General features: G+C 33.5%; 1 protein-coding gene across 1 annotated transcript in view; it reads left to right on the forward strand.

Moving 5' to 3' along the window:
- Positions 1 to 16,858, forward strand: part of PKD1L1 (polycystin 1 like 1, transient receptor potential channel interacting) — a 146,639-nt gene that overhangs the window by 78,497 nt on the left and 51,284 nt on the right. The window contains exons 25-30 of the mRNA XM_051970617.1: positions 1,961 to 2,156; positions 3,578 to 3,661; positions 8,938 to 9,148; positions 10,849 to 10,955; positions 12,586 to 12,802; positions 13,976 to 14,149. Of these exons, the coding sequence (XP_051826577.1) occupies positions 1,961 to 2,156; positions 3,578 to 3,661; positions 8,938 to 9,148; positions 10,849 to 10,955; positions 12,586 to 12,802; positions 13,976 to 14,149 (989 nt within the window). The remainder of the gene's footprint in view (positions 1 to 1,960; positions 2,157 to 3,577; positions 3,662 to 8,937; positions 9,149 to 10,848; positions 10,956 to 12,585; positions 12,803 to 13,975; positions 14,150 to 16,858) is intronic.

Below are 16,858 nucleotides of genomic sequence, written 5' to 3' on the forward strand. Positions count from 1 at the left end.
ATTTCTATGTTTGTCATATTGTGAAAGAAACATCAGGAAAAAAAGGGGGAAAACCCTGAGAAAAAGAAGGCAAACAAACAAACAAACAAAACCAGTAAAAATAGCATGCTTCAATCCACATTTGATCTCCATAGTTCTCTCTCTCAGGAAGCATTTTCCATCCCAAGTTTATTATAAGTATCTTGGATCAATATATTACTGAAAAGAGCCAAGTCTCTCATAGTTGATCATCACACAATATTGCTGTTACTGTGTACAATATTCTCCTGTTAACTTTGACTCTTTACTCGACTCAAATTGCTTTCTTCAAAGTTAGCAATGACTTACGTGTTAGATCTGTCAGAAGGATCTTTCCTCAATCTTCCCACTTCTTGACCTCTCTTTAGCATTTGACACCATTAACCATCCTCTCCTCCTAAATATTAACTCCTTTCTGTTCTTAAAACAATGTTAGTATGACACCTACAAAGCTTGGAAATCTTCACATTTTGAAAAATTGGAAACAGAAATTTTTAACCTGCATAAACATCTTTAAAATGAAGACTCCATGGGTTTTTGAATTCATCTGATAAAAATTAAAACATACAATACCTTCCAATTAGTTTGTAAGAACAAGTGATTAAAATCAAAGAAGAGGCAGATTTACTAGCTTAATTTCAACAAAAATCTTTGCATAATTTTTGGAGGGAAATGAAAAATTAGTATCTTCTTTTCATAAATAGTCAATGATGTACTTCTACTATTTGAAGCTCCATGTCTTTGGGAGGTATCTTTTTCAGCTTTTATGGAAATTAAAACCAAGGATCAAAATATTGGTTCATTATTTCATCCTTTTTAATTTCTATTTTTTGTGAAAATTTTACAAAGTGTGCAGTTATAATATAATGTATGTGCATACTTTATAAACAAATATAAACCTATGAGTAGTGTGTACTAAACATATTTTACTAATGGGGTAAGCTATTAAAAAATTTCTAAACTGCTGATCTATATTCATAGAAGATAATTAATTAGCATGTAATGACAGAACTGGAAAGAATCATCTAAATCATTCAGTTCAAATACTTTAACTTATGGAGAAATTGAAGGCTAGTGAAGTTAGGACTTATTCAAAACGAGACTAGAATTCAGTAGCCTTCTTTCCAATACAGGTTTGTTTCATTATCTTTAAATGTGTTGGAAAGAAAATTGAAGGGAAGGAAATGGTAAGGAAAGAAAAAGAAAATAAGGAATAAGCCTTTCTAGGGTACTTATTACATGCCAGGCACTGTGCTAAGTACTTTTTTTCACAACAACCCTTCAAGATGGATGCTGCTTGACTATGACCATTTAAAGTTGAAGAAACTGAGGCAAACAAGGTTCAAATGATTTGCCAAGGATCATACAACAAGTCAGACTGGGAGGGAGGGACATGAAGGGAAGGAGGGCAGGAGGGAGGACAAAGAATGTGTTTTTCTAAAAAGATGGGAACTTCTCTATCAGTCCAGGTTGAGATCTCAGTAGAATCAGTTGTGACTTTTACTATTTCAAACAATGCATAAAATAGTGTGATTTTTTTTCCTATTTTGACATTTACAAATTATACAATTATATTGAGAAAGCACATAAAGGACAAAGAGCTTCAGATATGAGTTTTAGTTACAATCATCTGGACCTAGAAACCAAGAAAGTCTGAGATGGATATATATTAGCATCTGACACTTGTGGGGAAAAAAAAACCTAGTACATTTAAAGTCAGAGGATATAACTTCAAATAACCATTCTATTTTTGACTGCCTATGTGATCTAATCATTTTGCCATCTCTCCTCCCCTCTCTCTTGTAGTTTCTTCAGCTCTAATATAAGTAACTTGGATTAGCTGATCTCTTTGTTGTTTTCTGGTTGTAAATCTATCATCTTAATGGCCTAGAGTATAAGAGGAATCACTTTGGATATTTACTGTATGTTGTTTTCATTTCAGATGCATCATTTGGTTATTTATCCTTGTTGGATGCTAATTATGACCAAAAGCCTACAAACAAATACCTAGCTAATCCTGTGAACTATACTGTCAGTTTCCACTGGATCCGATGCCTGTTTTGGGATGAGAACAGAGGATGGATATCAGAGGGTTCTTATCCACAGCAGGGAACTACTCCACAAATAGTTAACTGCAGGTATTAGCACCATTTTGGAAAGACTCCTGATTTTCTCAAGTACTTTTTCTAAATGAAAACATTCTTTCATCCCTTCTCCCAACTCTAAGTTACAGATATTAAGTGTCATATGTCTAGTGAATTCTTAGTAAGCACTTGTTATTTAAATTTTCAGTATTGGGAAGCTTTGAAAACCATAAATGAAAATACATACAAATATATACACTATCACATATATGACAAAAACCACTGCTTTTCAGGATCTTTTCATCACATCATTCAGTGTTGTTTTCTTCACATAATGCTTGTGTAGCTATAAAAAGCATTTCTTTTACTGAAGGCACTTGTTTTATCATTTGTTTTGCTCTTTATGAAGACAAACAATAGGCTAGTTTTTGTTATTTCAAATGTGTTTAACACTCCATGACCCTATTCGGGATTTTTGTGGTAAAACATAGATAGGTTGACCATCTCCTTCTCTAGCTCATTCTACAGATAAGGAAACTGAGGCAAATGGTAAAGTGACTTGCCCAAGATGATACAGCTAGGAAATGTCTGAAACTGGATTTGAACTCAGGAAGATGAGTCTTCCTGACTTCAGGCCTGGCACTCTCTCCTAGCTGCCCCAGCGGATTAGTATTTGTATTCATTTTAAATTAGGAATGGACCTTCCCCTCTAGATTTGCCATTAATACTTCAAATCTTTCATTGGATTCAAAACCTTATTTGATATGTTTTTTTCTCTTTTGATATAGATAATTTTTCTAGCCATACTTTCTGATCCAGTGTGACTATTGTTCATAATCTTTCACAAATTACCCTAAGAACATTTAGAAACAGGAACACTTCCTCTGACTCTTTTTTTAATATTTCATATGTATTGGTGTAGTATTTCCCTGATTCAACAGTTATAATGTACTTTCCCCAAGTCAACAGTTACCATGTACTTTCTCTACCATCACTACCTCTTGTTCCAATCATAAATTTTACTTTAGGCCCTGAAGATAAGCCAGTTCCTTATGAAACTTCATTTTTATAACTATCTTCTCAATTTGTCCAGAGTAAACCAAACATCATTTTAGATACTGAAAGCCTGAATATATAGCTAACTGAAATTTTAAAAATCTGACTAATATCACACTGAGAGACAAAATGAAAAATAACAATGCTTACCTTAAACTTCATTCCCTACTTAAAATATAGCTCAAAAATACAGCTTTTAAACATTCCAATTGAATCCTTTCAACTTAGTCAATATAGAAACTCTATTAGAAAATTTTTCCCCTTTCGTACTTCTAACAGATATCTCAAATTAAAATTCAAGAATGCAGAGTATGGAATCAAGAAACTGCTGTAATGATGATATAAAAATGTTATTATTGTGTTAAAAAGAACTATTTTTACCTTCAGATACTTTGTTCTAATTGATATAATTCTCCTAGCTACAATCATTTCACAACATTCACTGTTGTAAGAAGAAAACTAAATTCCAACTTTGAAGTGAATGATGCATCTCTTTTAAAGAGGTAAGCAAGTTTACTAAACAAAGAGTTCTTTTATCCTTCAACCCTTTCAGACATTTCTTCCTTTCTTCTTTGTTAATTTTTCTTCCTTCTCTCATCCCTTAAGATTGGTGATCCTCAATATTTTGTCCTTAATTCCTTTCTCTAATATCTTCACATCTTCTCTATTTGCAATTTCATGCCCATAACTTTAACTGTTAAGTCTCTTCAGATGCCTCCTAAGCCTATATGTAAAGTTCTGATATCTCCCTTGTACTCTAGCCTTTTATTTCTAATTACTTGGTGTGTATTGTAACCATCTATTGAACAGCACTCATCTTTCCCTCAAAACTAGGTTCTCTTCTTAACTTTACTACTTGTGTTAATGATAACCACCATTTTTCCAATGATGATCCATCCTAATAACCTTGAAGTCTTTGACACCCCCCCCCATCCTATAAGTTCAACAAATTTCTATTTCTTATTAATTCTAACTCCATAACATATTTGTTTTCATTCCTTTCAACTTTTTACTTTTTGTGGGTCTGAGGCAGTTGGGGTTAAGTGACTTGCCCAGAGTCACACATCTAGTAAGTGTTAAGCATCTGAGCTGGATTTGAACTCAGGTCCTCCTGACTCCAGGGCTGGTGATCTATCCATTGTACTTCATCTAGCTGCCTTACTTTCTAACTTGTTACTTTCTAATCTTACAGGGCCCATCCTTGTCCGATCCTCATTGTCGCTTCCCTAAGCTACTGCAGTAGCATCTTTACTTATTTCTCAGTCTTTATGTTCTCCTATACACTAATGCCAGATTTGCCTTTTTAAAAAATTGGTTTTAATTAATTAATTAATTTTAATACACATTGCTTTATGAAGCCATTGGGGAATGACTTGTATGCTATATGAATCATGTTGGGAGGAAAAAATCAGAATACAAGGGAAAAACCATGGGAGAGAAAAAAAAAACAGAAAAAAATAAGTGCACATAGCATGTGTTGATTTACATTCAATCTCTGTAATTATTTTTCTGGATGCAGATGGCATTTTCTGTCCAAAGTCTATTGAAATTGCTTTGGATCACTGAAACACTGAGAAGAACCAAATCTTTCATAATTGATCACTGCATATTCTTGCTGTTATTGTGTGCAATGTATTTCTGGTTCTGCTTGTTTCTCTCAGCATCAGTTCATGTAAATCTTTCCAAGCCTTTCTAAAATCAGCTTGTTCATCATTTTTTAAAGAACAATAATATTCCATTACCTTCCTATACCACAGCTTATTGAGCTATTTCCCAACTGAGGGGTATCTTCTCATTTTCCAATTCTTTGTTACCACAAAAAAAGCTGCTACAAACAGTTTTGTACCTGTGGGTGCTTTTCCCTCCTTTATTATTTCCTTGGGATATAGATTCAGTGATGGCGCTGCTGGGTCGAAGGGTAGTTACAATTTCATAGCCCTTTAGATATAATTCCAAATTGCTCTCCAGAATGAGTGGATCATTTCACAGGTCCACCAACAATGCATTAGTGTCCCAGTTTTCCCACATTCCTTCTAACATTTATCATTATATTTTCCTATCATCTTAGCCAATCTGAGAGGTATGAGGTGATACCTCAGAGTTGTTTTAAATTTCATTTGTCCAATTAATAGTGATTTGCAGCATTTTTTCATATTACTATAGATAGCTTTCATTGCATCATTTGAATATTGTTCATATCCTTTGACCATTTATCAATTGGGGAATGATTTGTATTCTTATACATTTAACACAATTCTTTATGTATTTTAGAAATGAGATCTTTATCAGAAACACTGGCTATAAAGATTTTTTCCCCCGCTTTGTACTTCCCTTTTAATCTTGTCCTGTTGGTTTTGTTTGTGTAAAACCTTTTTAATTTAATGTAATCAATTTGCCTTTCATAACATTCTCTAATTCTTCTTTGGTCATAAATTCCTTCATTTTCCAAAAATCTGATAGGTAAATTATCCCTTGCTCTCCTAATTTGTTTATGGTATCATCCTTTATGTTCAAATCATATACCCATTTTGATCTTATTTTGCTATAGGGTGTGAGATGTAGGTCTATGCCAACTTTTTGACATTATTTTCCAGTTTTCCCAGCTATTTTTTGTTAAATAGCGAGTTCTTATGTCAGAAGGTGGAGTTGGAGGTTTATCAAATACTAGATTACTAGGGGCCTTAATTATCCTATTGTGTGTATTTAATCTATTCCACTGATCCACCACTATTTCTTAGCCAGTAACAAATGATTTTGATGATTGCTGCTTTATAATATAGTTTTAGGTTTGGTACTGCTAAACCTCCATTCTTTGTATTTTTTTCATTAATTTCCTTGATGTTTTTGACCTTTTGTTTCTCCAGATGAATTTTGTTATTATTTTTTTCTAGTTCTACAAAATAATTTTTGTCAGTTTGATTGGAATAGCATGGAACAAATAAATCAGTTTAGGCAGAATTGTCATTTTTATTATATTAGCTCAATCTAGCCATGAGCATTTTTTTCCTAATTGTTTAGATCTGACTTTATTTGTGGGAAAAGTGTTTTGTAATTTTGTTTATATAGTTATTGGGTTTGTCTTGGCAGGTAGACATTTAAGTATTTTATTTTGTCTGTAGCTATTTTAAATGGAAGTTCTCTATATCTCTGGCTGATGGGCTTTGTGAGTAATATCTAGAAATGCTGATGATTTGTGTGGGTTTATTTTATGTCTTACAACTTTGCTAATGCTGTTGTTTTCAGTAGGCTTTTGGATGATTTTCTAGAATTCTCTAAGTATATCATATCATCTGCATAGTGATAGTTTTATTTTCTCATTGCTTATTCTAATTCCTTAAATTTCTTCTTCTTTTCTTCTTGCTAAAACCAATTCTAGTACAGTGTTGAATAATAGTGGTGATAATAGGCATTCTGCTTTTTTCTGATAGCTTGCAGTCTTTTTTCCCTTGGAAATTATAATTCTGGAGTTTTGCAACAGTGTCCCTTGAAATTTTCCTTGTAGCATCTCTTTCGAAGGTGATCAATGTATTCTTTCAATGACTATTTCCCCCTCTGTTTCTAATATATCAGGGCAGTTTTCCCTGATGATCTCTTATAGAATGCTATTCAAGCTCTTTTTTTTGGTCATGTCCTTCAGGTAGACCAGTAATTTTTAAGTTGTCTCTCCTGGACCTATTTTCCAGGTTGTCTGTTTTTTCCAATGAGGTATTTTACATTTTTTTCGATTTTCTCATTCTTTTTGGTGTTCTTGACTGATTCATTGTGTCTCAAACTCATTAGCTTCCATTTGCCATCTTCTAGTTTTTATTATGTGATTTTCTTTAGTTAGCTTTTGTATCTCTTTTTCCATTTGATTTATTCTACTTTTGAAGTTGTTTTCTTCAGTGAATTGTTTTTGCATTTAATGAATTATATTTTTTTAAGGAATTGCTTTCCTTTTCCTAGCTATTGACTTTTGTATACTTGTCATTTTTTCCTCTTGCCTTTTAAAGTATTTTTTCAGCACTTCCAATAAGCCTCTTTGGACTTGAGACTAATTTATTTAATTCTTTGAGATTTCTTCTGTGAGCATTCTATCCTCTTCTGAGTTGAAGTTTTGGTCTTCTCTGTCAGCATAGTAGCTTTCTATAGTCAAGGTTCTTTTCTGTTTCTTGCTCATTTTCTTTCCTTTTCTTTTGGTATTTCCTCTTTTTTTTTCTTTTTATGGTCGAGCTCTAATTTTGGGGTAAAGGGGGTGCTATCCCAAACTTACTGTGCAACTCTGGGTCTTGGCTTTGAGCACAGGGATCTCTTGTGTTTGCAGAGTATAGCTTTGCTTGCTTTTTCCAGGAAATAGTCCGGTTTCCAAGAATTTGCCTTCTGAACTGGGACTGGCGGGTGCCCCACTGATTTGCTACTCTACCGAGCCAGGACCAAGGGTCTCAGTTGCTGATTTGCTATGATTCAGCCATCTCACTAGCTTTCCCAGAGTCTGTCTGAGCTGGATTGAACACCTTTTTCGCCCTAGTGAGACTAATTTTTCTTGAAGTCCTTCCATTCTATCATGAGGTGGAGGGTGGTTTCTTTCCATCAGACTTTGTTCAGGGGATTGGTTTCATATGGCTTTTTGAGGGAAAATGGAAGAGCTTGAGTAGCTTTCTGGCTTTATTCTGCCATCTTGGATCCACCTCTAGAACTGCCCCAAATTTGCCTTTTTAATGTACAAATCTGATATGTCATTCTGCTGCTCAAAAATATTCAATATCTTCAAATTGTCCTACTAAAGAGTTGATATCTAATCCAGGCATTCAATCTTTTTTTACATCCAATCTATCCTTTCCCAGCCTTATTTCACAGTTTTGTGTCAAATATGCTATATTTCAGGGAAATTAAGTAACTTACCATTCCCTGAACATATTTAAAAATTTCCCAACTCTAGAATTTTGCTTGCACTATTTCTTATATTGAATTCCTCCCTTTCCCTCTTCTGCCTTCTATAGCTTTGAAAGCCTTTTAATCTATCACTATTTAGCTCAGATTTCACCCTGATTACATTAGCAATAGCAATCACTTCTTTATCTAAATTTCTAGCATTTTGTACACATTTTATGCAATTATATTCTTGTGTTTTAATTACTTGTAAACATATTTTATACCCTCACTTCTATTATACCATTAATTTATTGAAGCTATAAAATAAGGCTGCTTAATTTCTCACTTTACTAATTTAGTTCTTTGAATATTATAGGTCATCAATATGTTTATATAATCCATTTCAACATACTTAATAATTAATGAAGTTTTCTTGAATTGTTTATCTAAATGAAATAAATTAATATATTGACCAGGTTCTAAAGTGCCAAATGCTATATTCAGAAAAATATGTATTAGATATAGATTTTGTCACATGAAAAAACTGCATTATATCTTGCTTAATATCTTCCATTTTCAGTATTATTTATATCAGGTAACTTGCTCTGAAATTAAATGTTTAGTGAAAAAGGTTTTTGTTTTTGTGACTTTTTGTGACTCCTTTATAGATAAAAGCAGAACATATTATAATGAACACAATGCTGATCTTATCACACACAAAATGTGTAGGAAGTGATTGCCTTTATAGAAGTATAAAGATGTGATGTTGTTTTGCTAGCAATCTCATTAATCACTTTTGAAACTGAGGATAAAAATCCATGTTCTCCAGGTTATGTAATTATTAGAACATGCTGTTTCTCTATGAACATTACTATTAAAATGTTGACTTCAATCACTAATTAATTTTTATTGTTTCTTTTCTTAACAGCATCTCACAAAACCTGTTCCCCAGCATTCTTGTTATGTTTTTTATGCTTCTTTTTGCTTTTTTGGCCATTGTAAGCAAACACAGAGATCTACATGAACAAAAGAAGAATGGCTATATTTTCTTACAGGAAAACTCCCAGGCTAGCGACAAGCAGATCTATGCAGTTATTATTGACACAGGTTTTCGAGCCCAAGCACAATTGACTGCAAAGGTAATTGGAGAACATTTTAAGGGATCAATTCAGGAATATAATTATATTTAGAGAAATTATTTAATATGAGCAAGATAACATTATCATTAGCTTATGTCCACTATAGTCCAATAGTTTTATCACTAAGCCATCCATCATCTTCTATAAGCCAATTTGTAACAGTGGTCAGAATTCCTGTAGGATCCTTTAAGCTAGATACTCATCATTAAAATGTAACAATCGTGAATCTCCACTCCAACTTATTGAATTAAAAGCCATTTAGTCTTACATAACTCTCTTTAACATATTCAACACAAAGTCATCCAATCTGCTTGAAGACTTTAAGTGAAGGAGAATCCATTATTTTTCAAAGTTGCCAGTTTGGGTTTGGCTAGCTCTTGTTTTTAGGAAGATTTTTTTTAGCTCAAGTCTAACTTGCTTCTTTGTTATTTCTCTCCATTCTGAGCTCTAAGACAGGTTGAGACCAATCTAATTGCTCTCTCAAGTAGACCAATTAGAGCAGAAATGTCAAATATGGAGAATTCATTACAACTTCAAAACATCTTAGTGGCCCTGAACGAGATTAAAATGCAACTGTGAAATATTTTAAAAAATTACAAAATTACAATGTAAAAAATTACAATAGAACATGATTTTGATTTTCTAAGTCAATATGTAGTCCACAGGGATCCTCATGTATAATTTAGGGAGCCGCATTTCTATTTGAGTTTGAAACCAATGTTGTAGAGTATATATCAGAAGAATGTGAAATCAGTCATGAAAAGGAGGTTCTGTAGCCATTCAATCCAATGAAGGCATCCATCATGTCCCCTGCCTTTCCCTTCCTCCCTAAGCCTTCTCTTCATATATTTAAATCTAGAGATTCTTCAACAGATCCTTAATCTGATTGGTCTCTTCTGGATGCTCTCCAGTATATCAATGTCTTTCCTAAAATATGTTGTCTAATACTGAATGTTGTATTCTTTATATCATCTGACTCTGACCAGAGAAGAATACAGTAAGACTTCCTTATTCTTAGCTACCCACCATAGCCTGTGATAATATTAGTCTTTATGGGTGTTATATTACATTATTAACTCATGTTAACTTATTATACCAAAACCTCAAAATCTTTTACGAACAGATTCCTATTTAATCACATTTTATTTCAAAATATACCCAGGGTTCTTTACTTTAAAGACATATCTTGAGACCTTGGGGACTCCCTTCAAGGCTAACTATCACTTCTTCCATGGAATCTTTACTGATTTTGTCTTTATTTGATTGGAAAAGAAGAGATACTATAATCATTATAAATATAGATAGAGTAAGCCAAGTTCACCTTAAATTTCAAAAACTGGACAGTGCTTTAAAAAATTTCTTGAAGGCAAAGATTCTATTTGTTGTATCCTCAACAAAAGAATTAATCTGGTATAGAAGAAATCAAGCAATAAGTGTTCAATAACTATTTTTGACTGTTAACTGACTATGGGGTCAGCCCTTATGTTTTTCTGCTGTCTAGGAGTTTATTTAGTGTACCCCTTGAAACTGAAGGTATAATCTTCTAGAAGATTAATGGTTACCTATAGAAAAAGATGGAACTTGAAAATTGTTCCTATAATACACTTAGATGAAAATATATTTTTAAACTTGACTGATCTTAATTCTCATTGTACCTATATTAAATGGATTCCTGTTTTTCTATCCCTTTGCATGTAAAGGTTCACATTGTTTTCTATGGAGAATATGAATTTTCGGAGACCAGAGAGCTTTATTGTCCAGACAAGCCCCTGTTTGAAAGAAACTCCAGGCATACTTTTATAGTAAGGTACTTTGAAATATAGCTAAATTTTACTCCTTCAGATAAGACCTGTGAAAATATTTTATTTTTTATAATAACTTTTTATTTTTCAAAATACATGCGGGGCAGCTAGGTGGTGCAGTGGATAGAGTACCAGCCCTGAAGTCAGGAGGACCTGAGTTCAAATCTGATCTCAGACACTTAACACTTCCTGGCTGTGTGACCCTGGGCAAGTCACTTAACCCCAATTGCCTCAGCAATAAATAAATAAATAAATAAATAAACAAAATACATGCAAACATGGTTTTTAACATTCATCCTTGTAAAACCTTATTTTCCAAAATTTTCTCCCTCTCTTCCTTCCTCTTCCCTCCCCTAGACAGCAAGTAATTCAATATAGGTTAAACATGTGCAATTATTCTAAACATATTCCCATATTTATCATGCTGCACAAGAATAATCAGATCAAAAAGGAAAAAAAATGAGAAGGAAAAAAAATAAGCAAACAAACAACAAAAAAGGTGAAAATACTCTGTTGTGATCCACATTCATTCCCTATAGTCCTTTTTCTGGATACAGATGGCTTTCTCCAAGGCAATTTTGAAATTGCCTTGAATCACCTTATTGTTGAAGTCAAGTCCATCACAGTTGATCATCACATAATCTTGATGTTTCTCTGTACAATATTCTCTTAGTTCTACTCACTTTACTTAACATCAGTTCATGTAGTCTCTTCAGACCTTTCTAAAATTATACTGCTGATCGTTTCTTATAGAACAATAATATTCCATAACTTTTATGTACCATAACTTATTCAGCTATTCCCCAACTCATGGGCAGTTTCCAGTTTTTTGCCACTACAAAAAAGGACTGCTACAAACACTTTTGCACAAAAGACTATGGGTCCTTTTCCCTTTTTATGTTCTCTTTGGGACACAGATCCAGTAGAGACACCACTAGATCAAAGTGTATGCACAGTTTGATAGAGAACTAAATTTTGAGCGAGGTTTTAGCCGAGTTTGAGTCTTGCATCAGACACTTATTGTATGTGAGACACTGTCTTTTTCATTGTCAGTTTCTTCTTCTGTAAGTGGAAATAATAATAGTACTATTTCACAAGATTGTTGTGAGGAACAATTGGTAATAAATGGTAAGACTTGTATGAAATGATGGAAAATGAAAAAGGCTGAACTATAGAAGAATGTACACAAAGACTATACTAACAAATTACATAAGGAAGAGAAATTTGAGGCATTTTAATGAGTGTTTTAAAGAGACTTTGTTATAGGAAGCTTAGAAAGAAACACATTTTCTACTAAGAGTCATTAGGGTTATAGATGTGGTTAATGTATTATATAGTTTTATTTAAATTTTTTGTTTGTTTTTTGGTTTGTTTTGCTAAAATAAGAATTCAGTGATTGGAAGTGAGGAGATAAGGTTTTAAGGGAAAGTGATTGTGATGGAGAAACAAGACAAAAATAAGTCTTTTTTTTAAGGGTTAGAGATTTTAACACTCTAAATTCATTTCAGTTAAAATTATTCTGCAAGTCCTTTATAATAAAAACTGACAAGCAAGCCTCTTCTTCATAGCTTAGGATAAAGTTCAATCCCATCCGATAGGACTACTGATTTTCTTTTTGTATTTATGTTTCATTAGTATTCCAAATAATCTAGGCCCACTTTGGAAAATCCACCTTTGGCACGATAACAGTGGATGTTCTCCAAGTTGGTACATCAGCCATGTGATTGTGAAAGATCTAATCACTGGAGCAAGTTGGTTCTTTCCTGCTGAATGCTGGTTAGCTGTGAACAAGTGGGCAGGGAAAGTTGATCGAGAGCTTGTTCCTCTCAGAAATGGACTTGGTTTCAAGAAAGTAAGTCAAAATTGAAGCAGAAGCTCTTCAATATTTCTTTCAGCTACAACTCTTTTTTGGGGGGAGTGCTAGGGGATAGCCTGGCAACTTCATCTCAAAGAGTTATCTGGGGTCACTAGGAGAAGATTTAGAGCTCAAGGGACCTTAAAGTTCATCTTATCTAAGCTTTTCATATACAAAATCTAGTGACTAGTATATATAGAATAGCATTGTGATCCACTATCTATTGTTGCAGTGAATTCATTCTAGAGTTATCTAACATTATGTTTTTATGAATTTATTAGACATAGCCCAGTGGATTGTTGTACTCTACTAGAGAAGAAAAGCAGAATAATAGAAAGAACATTGGATTAGGTTTCTGAAAACATTTTCAACTAAATAACAGAAGTCTTATGCCCCCAAAATTTAAAAGACAACATTATTGTCGTTCCCCATCTCCCAAACCTTTCTTCTCCCTAACTTCCTTCTTCATGCTGTTCATGTTCCTTAATTTTCCTTTCAGTATCCCAGGTCACTATTCTCAAGTCTTCACTCCTTTGTAGCTCATATCCATTCAAGTGCCAAATTTCATGGATCCTACCTCCACAAAACCTATCCCCTCAGTTCAGACCCTCGTTACTTCTTGCCAAGACAATTGTAATAAAATCCTGCTTGTTTCTATTCTTTTCTCTTTGTTAATTCTAGCTTCCACACAGAATATCTCTCCTCTGCTGCTCTCTCATCTTTACCCTGCACAGAACATCAAGTCCTTGGGAATAGGAACCAAAGAACTTTTTGTTTTTGTATCTATAGTGCTTAGTACATAGCAGAAATACTTAACAAAATGGTTGTTAAGTGAATGAATGAAGCATATTTTTTGGTATTATGTCCTCAAATTATTTCCAATTTCTATTCTGTTTTTTCTAGTATAGAATTAGCAGGGGAGATAATTTAGTAAATCTTCACTGTATTGATATTAAACCATATACTATATTGAGAAATGATTGAGGATCAATTTAATTAAATCACATAAGAAATTGTAAGAAATAACATTCATGAATTATAGCTTTGTAAAATCATTGAATATTTATAAGTTACTGTGTTTCTCCTTTCAAGAAAGATTTCAGAATATTTACAAATTTTCAGTTTGTATACCTGTATCAATAATAATGCTTTTGCCTATTTTTGTTTTAGCTTTTGTATTCCAAATTCACTGAGTACCTAGAAGATTTTCATATGTGGATATCAGTATATAGCCGTCCATCCTATAGTTGCTTCACTCATACTGAGAGGCTTATAGTTTGCCTTTTCTTGGTATTTGGCTATATGTCTATCAATGCTGCATTGATTGTCATGGAACAAGAAGAGGTAGGTGAGACTATATTATCTTTAAAGTTATCATCAAATCTATATTTTGGCATTTTTATATTTAATATTTTTATTTTCCCCAGTTACATGTAAAACAATTTGTTCTTAAAATTTTAAGCTCCATATTCTCTCCCTTCCTCCTCATTCTCACCTCCATTTAAGAAGGCACATGTTAGAGCAGCTAGGTGGTGCAGTAGATAGAGAATAAGCCCTGAAATCAGGAAGACCTAAGTTCAAATCTGGCTTCAAACACTTAACACTTCCTAGCTGTATGGCCCTGTGTAAGTCACTTAGCCTCAATTGCCTCAGCAAAAAATAAAAATATTAAGAAGGCAATGTTGTCATCTTTTTAAAAGCATAAACATTAGGAAGATGAGTAAGGTCTGAAGAGTCCAGATTTTTATTCATCAATAACTTCAATATTTCAATGAATTCATAATCTCATAAATGTGGTTTTCTATACACTGACATAGATGGCAACAATAAATATTTCTCACCTTATGCAATTTCTATTCCTATCTTCCAAATAATTTTCTTTTCTTTTTTTTTTTAATTTTTTTAATAACTTTTTATTGATAGAGCGCATGCCAGGGTAATTTTTTACAGCATTATCCCTTGCATTCACTTCTGTTCCGATTTTTCCCCTCCCTCCCTCCACCCCTTGCCCCAGATGGCAAGAGTCCTTTACATGTTGAATGGGTTGCAGTATATCCTAGATACAATATATGTGTGCAGAACCGAACAGTTCTCCTGTTGCACAGAGAGAATTGAATTCAGAAGGTATAAATAACCCGGGAAGAAAAACAAAAATGCAAGCAGTTTATATTCATTTCCCAGTGTTCTTTCTCTGGGTGTAGCTGCTTCTGTCCATCTTTGATCAATTAAGGTTCTCTTTATCGAAGAGGTCCACTTCCATCAGAATACATCCTCAAACAGTATTGTTGTTGAGGTATATAATGATCTCCTGGTTCTGCTCATTTCACTCAGCATCAGTTCATGTAAGTCTCGCCAGTCCTCTCTGTATTCATCCTGCTGGTCATTCCTTACAGAACAATAATATTCCATAACATTCATATACCACAATTTACTCAACCATTCTCCAATTGATAGACATCCTTTCATTTTCCAGCTTCTAGCCACTACGAACAGGGCTGCCACAAACATTTTGGCACATACAGGTCCCTTTCCTTTCTTTAGTATCTCTTTGGGGTATAAGCCCAGTAGAAACACTGCTGGATCAAAGGGTATGCACAGTTTGATAACTTTTTGAGCATAGTTCCAAATTGCTCTCCAGAATGGCTGGATGCCAATTAATTTTCTATTGAGGCTCTATTCAACATGCAAGATATCTTTTTTTAGATCTTCTAACAAATTTGTGGATAACAATTCATTATTTAGATTATACATTTATTATCTTTCTCTTTCCTATTTTATGACCAATGTATCTGATTTTGTAATCAAATGTTTCCTGGCTGATATCATTTATACCATTCTTAACAGTATCCCTATTAGTAACAGACTATAAACCTACTTGTGCCTACCATTGTCATTTGGACCAATCCAAATTTTGAGAATTTAGAGATTTGGTGTCCCAGTCTATTGGTGTTTAAAAAAAAAAAAAAAGATTAGTTTTCATATAGAAGGGAAGCTTGAGATCATTAAAAGTGCACTTCATTTCCCAAATTGGGTCAAATTACTCTTTTCCTTTTGTTCAATTCTGAATTCAGATAATTATTCATAAGTAATAATTGTACTGTAATTTATGTACTTTAATAGATATGCTATGGATCCTTGTAAATGCATGTCATTATCTGGACTATAAGCATTCTGATCCCTTTAGCTTTTCTTAAGGGGATTTGAAGGAAATTTAATTCCACTGAGGAGAACTTGCAGGGTTCAGGGACATTATGCAATCAGCACCAGGTCTTCCACAAATGGTAGCATTTGGAAGACTTCTCAAACTATAAGAATCCCTTTTATGTTTAGACCCTGCAGGAGGATATTCTTCTTAATAATGGCAAACATATATCCTATTTTTATACCTTGTTTGATAATGATGATGAGATGATCTTTAAATATAATTATTTACAAGTAAGAAGACATGGAAAGCAAGGGCAACATATAATGTATGTTGCAAACAAATCTGAAAAATAGTCCAAAGTGGTATAGTGGAGGAATAGGAATATTGACTCACAAAATACTGAGCAGCAGTGGGTAGAAATGAGGAAATGAGACTGAAAAGATTTTTGAATGAAATACACATGAGCCACAACATCCCACACACATTTACAGATTAAAAAGGAAAAGGACAATAAATGGACCAAAAAGGGTATAGATTTCTTTAACAATTGAATCTTAGAGGCAGCTAGATAGTGTAGTGGATAGGGCACCAGCCCCGGAGTTAGGATGGTCTCAGACATGTAACACTTCTTAGTTGCTGACCCTAGACAAGTTAGTCATTTAACCTCATCTGCCTCAAAAAAACCCGATCAACCAAAAAACAAACAAACAAACAAACAAAAAACCCAACAACAACAACAACAACAACAAAAACAGATGAATTTTATCATTGAAGAAAGAATCCTGAAGTTGACATTAGAAGAGCTGAGTGAATCCTAGAGTACTGACTACCTATGTGACTTTGAGCAAGCCACTTAACATCAATGGGACTGAATTTCCTCCCTTGCAAAATGAAGGAGATAGAGAAAA

The sequence above is a fragment of the Antechinus flavipes genome, chromosome 1 (assembly GCF_016432865.1).
Source record: "Antechinus flavipes isolate AdamAnt ecotype Samford, QLD, Australia chromosome 1, AdamAnt_v2, whole genome shotgun sequence".
Lineage (NCBI taxonomy): Eukaryota > Metazoa > Chordata > Mammalia > Dasyuromorphia > Dasyuridae > Antechinus > Antechinus flavipes.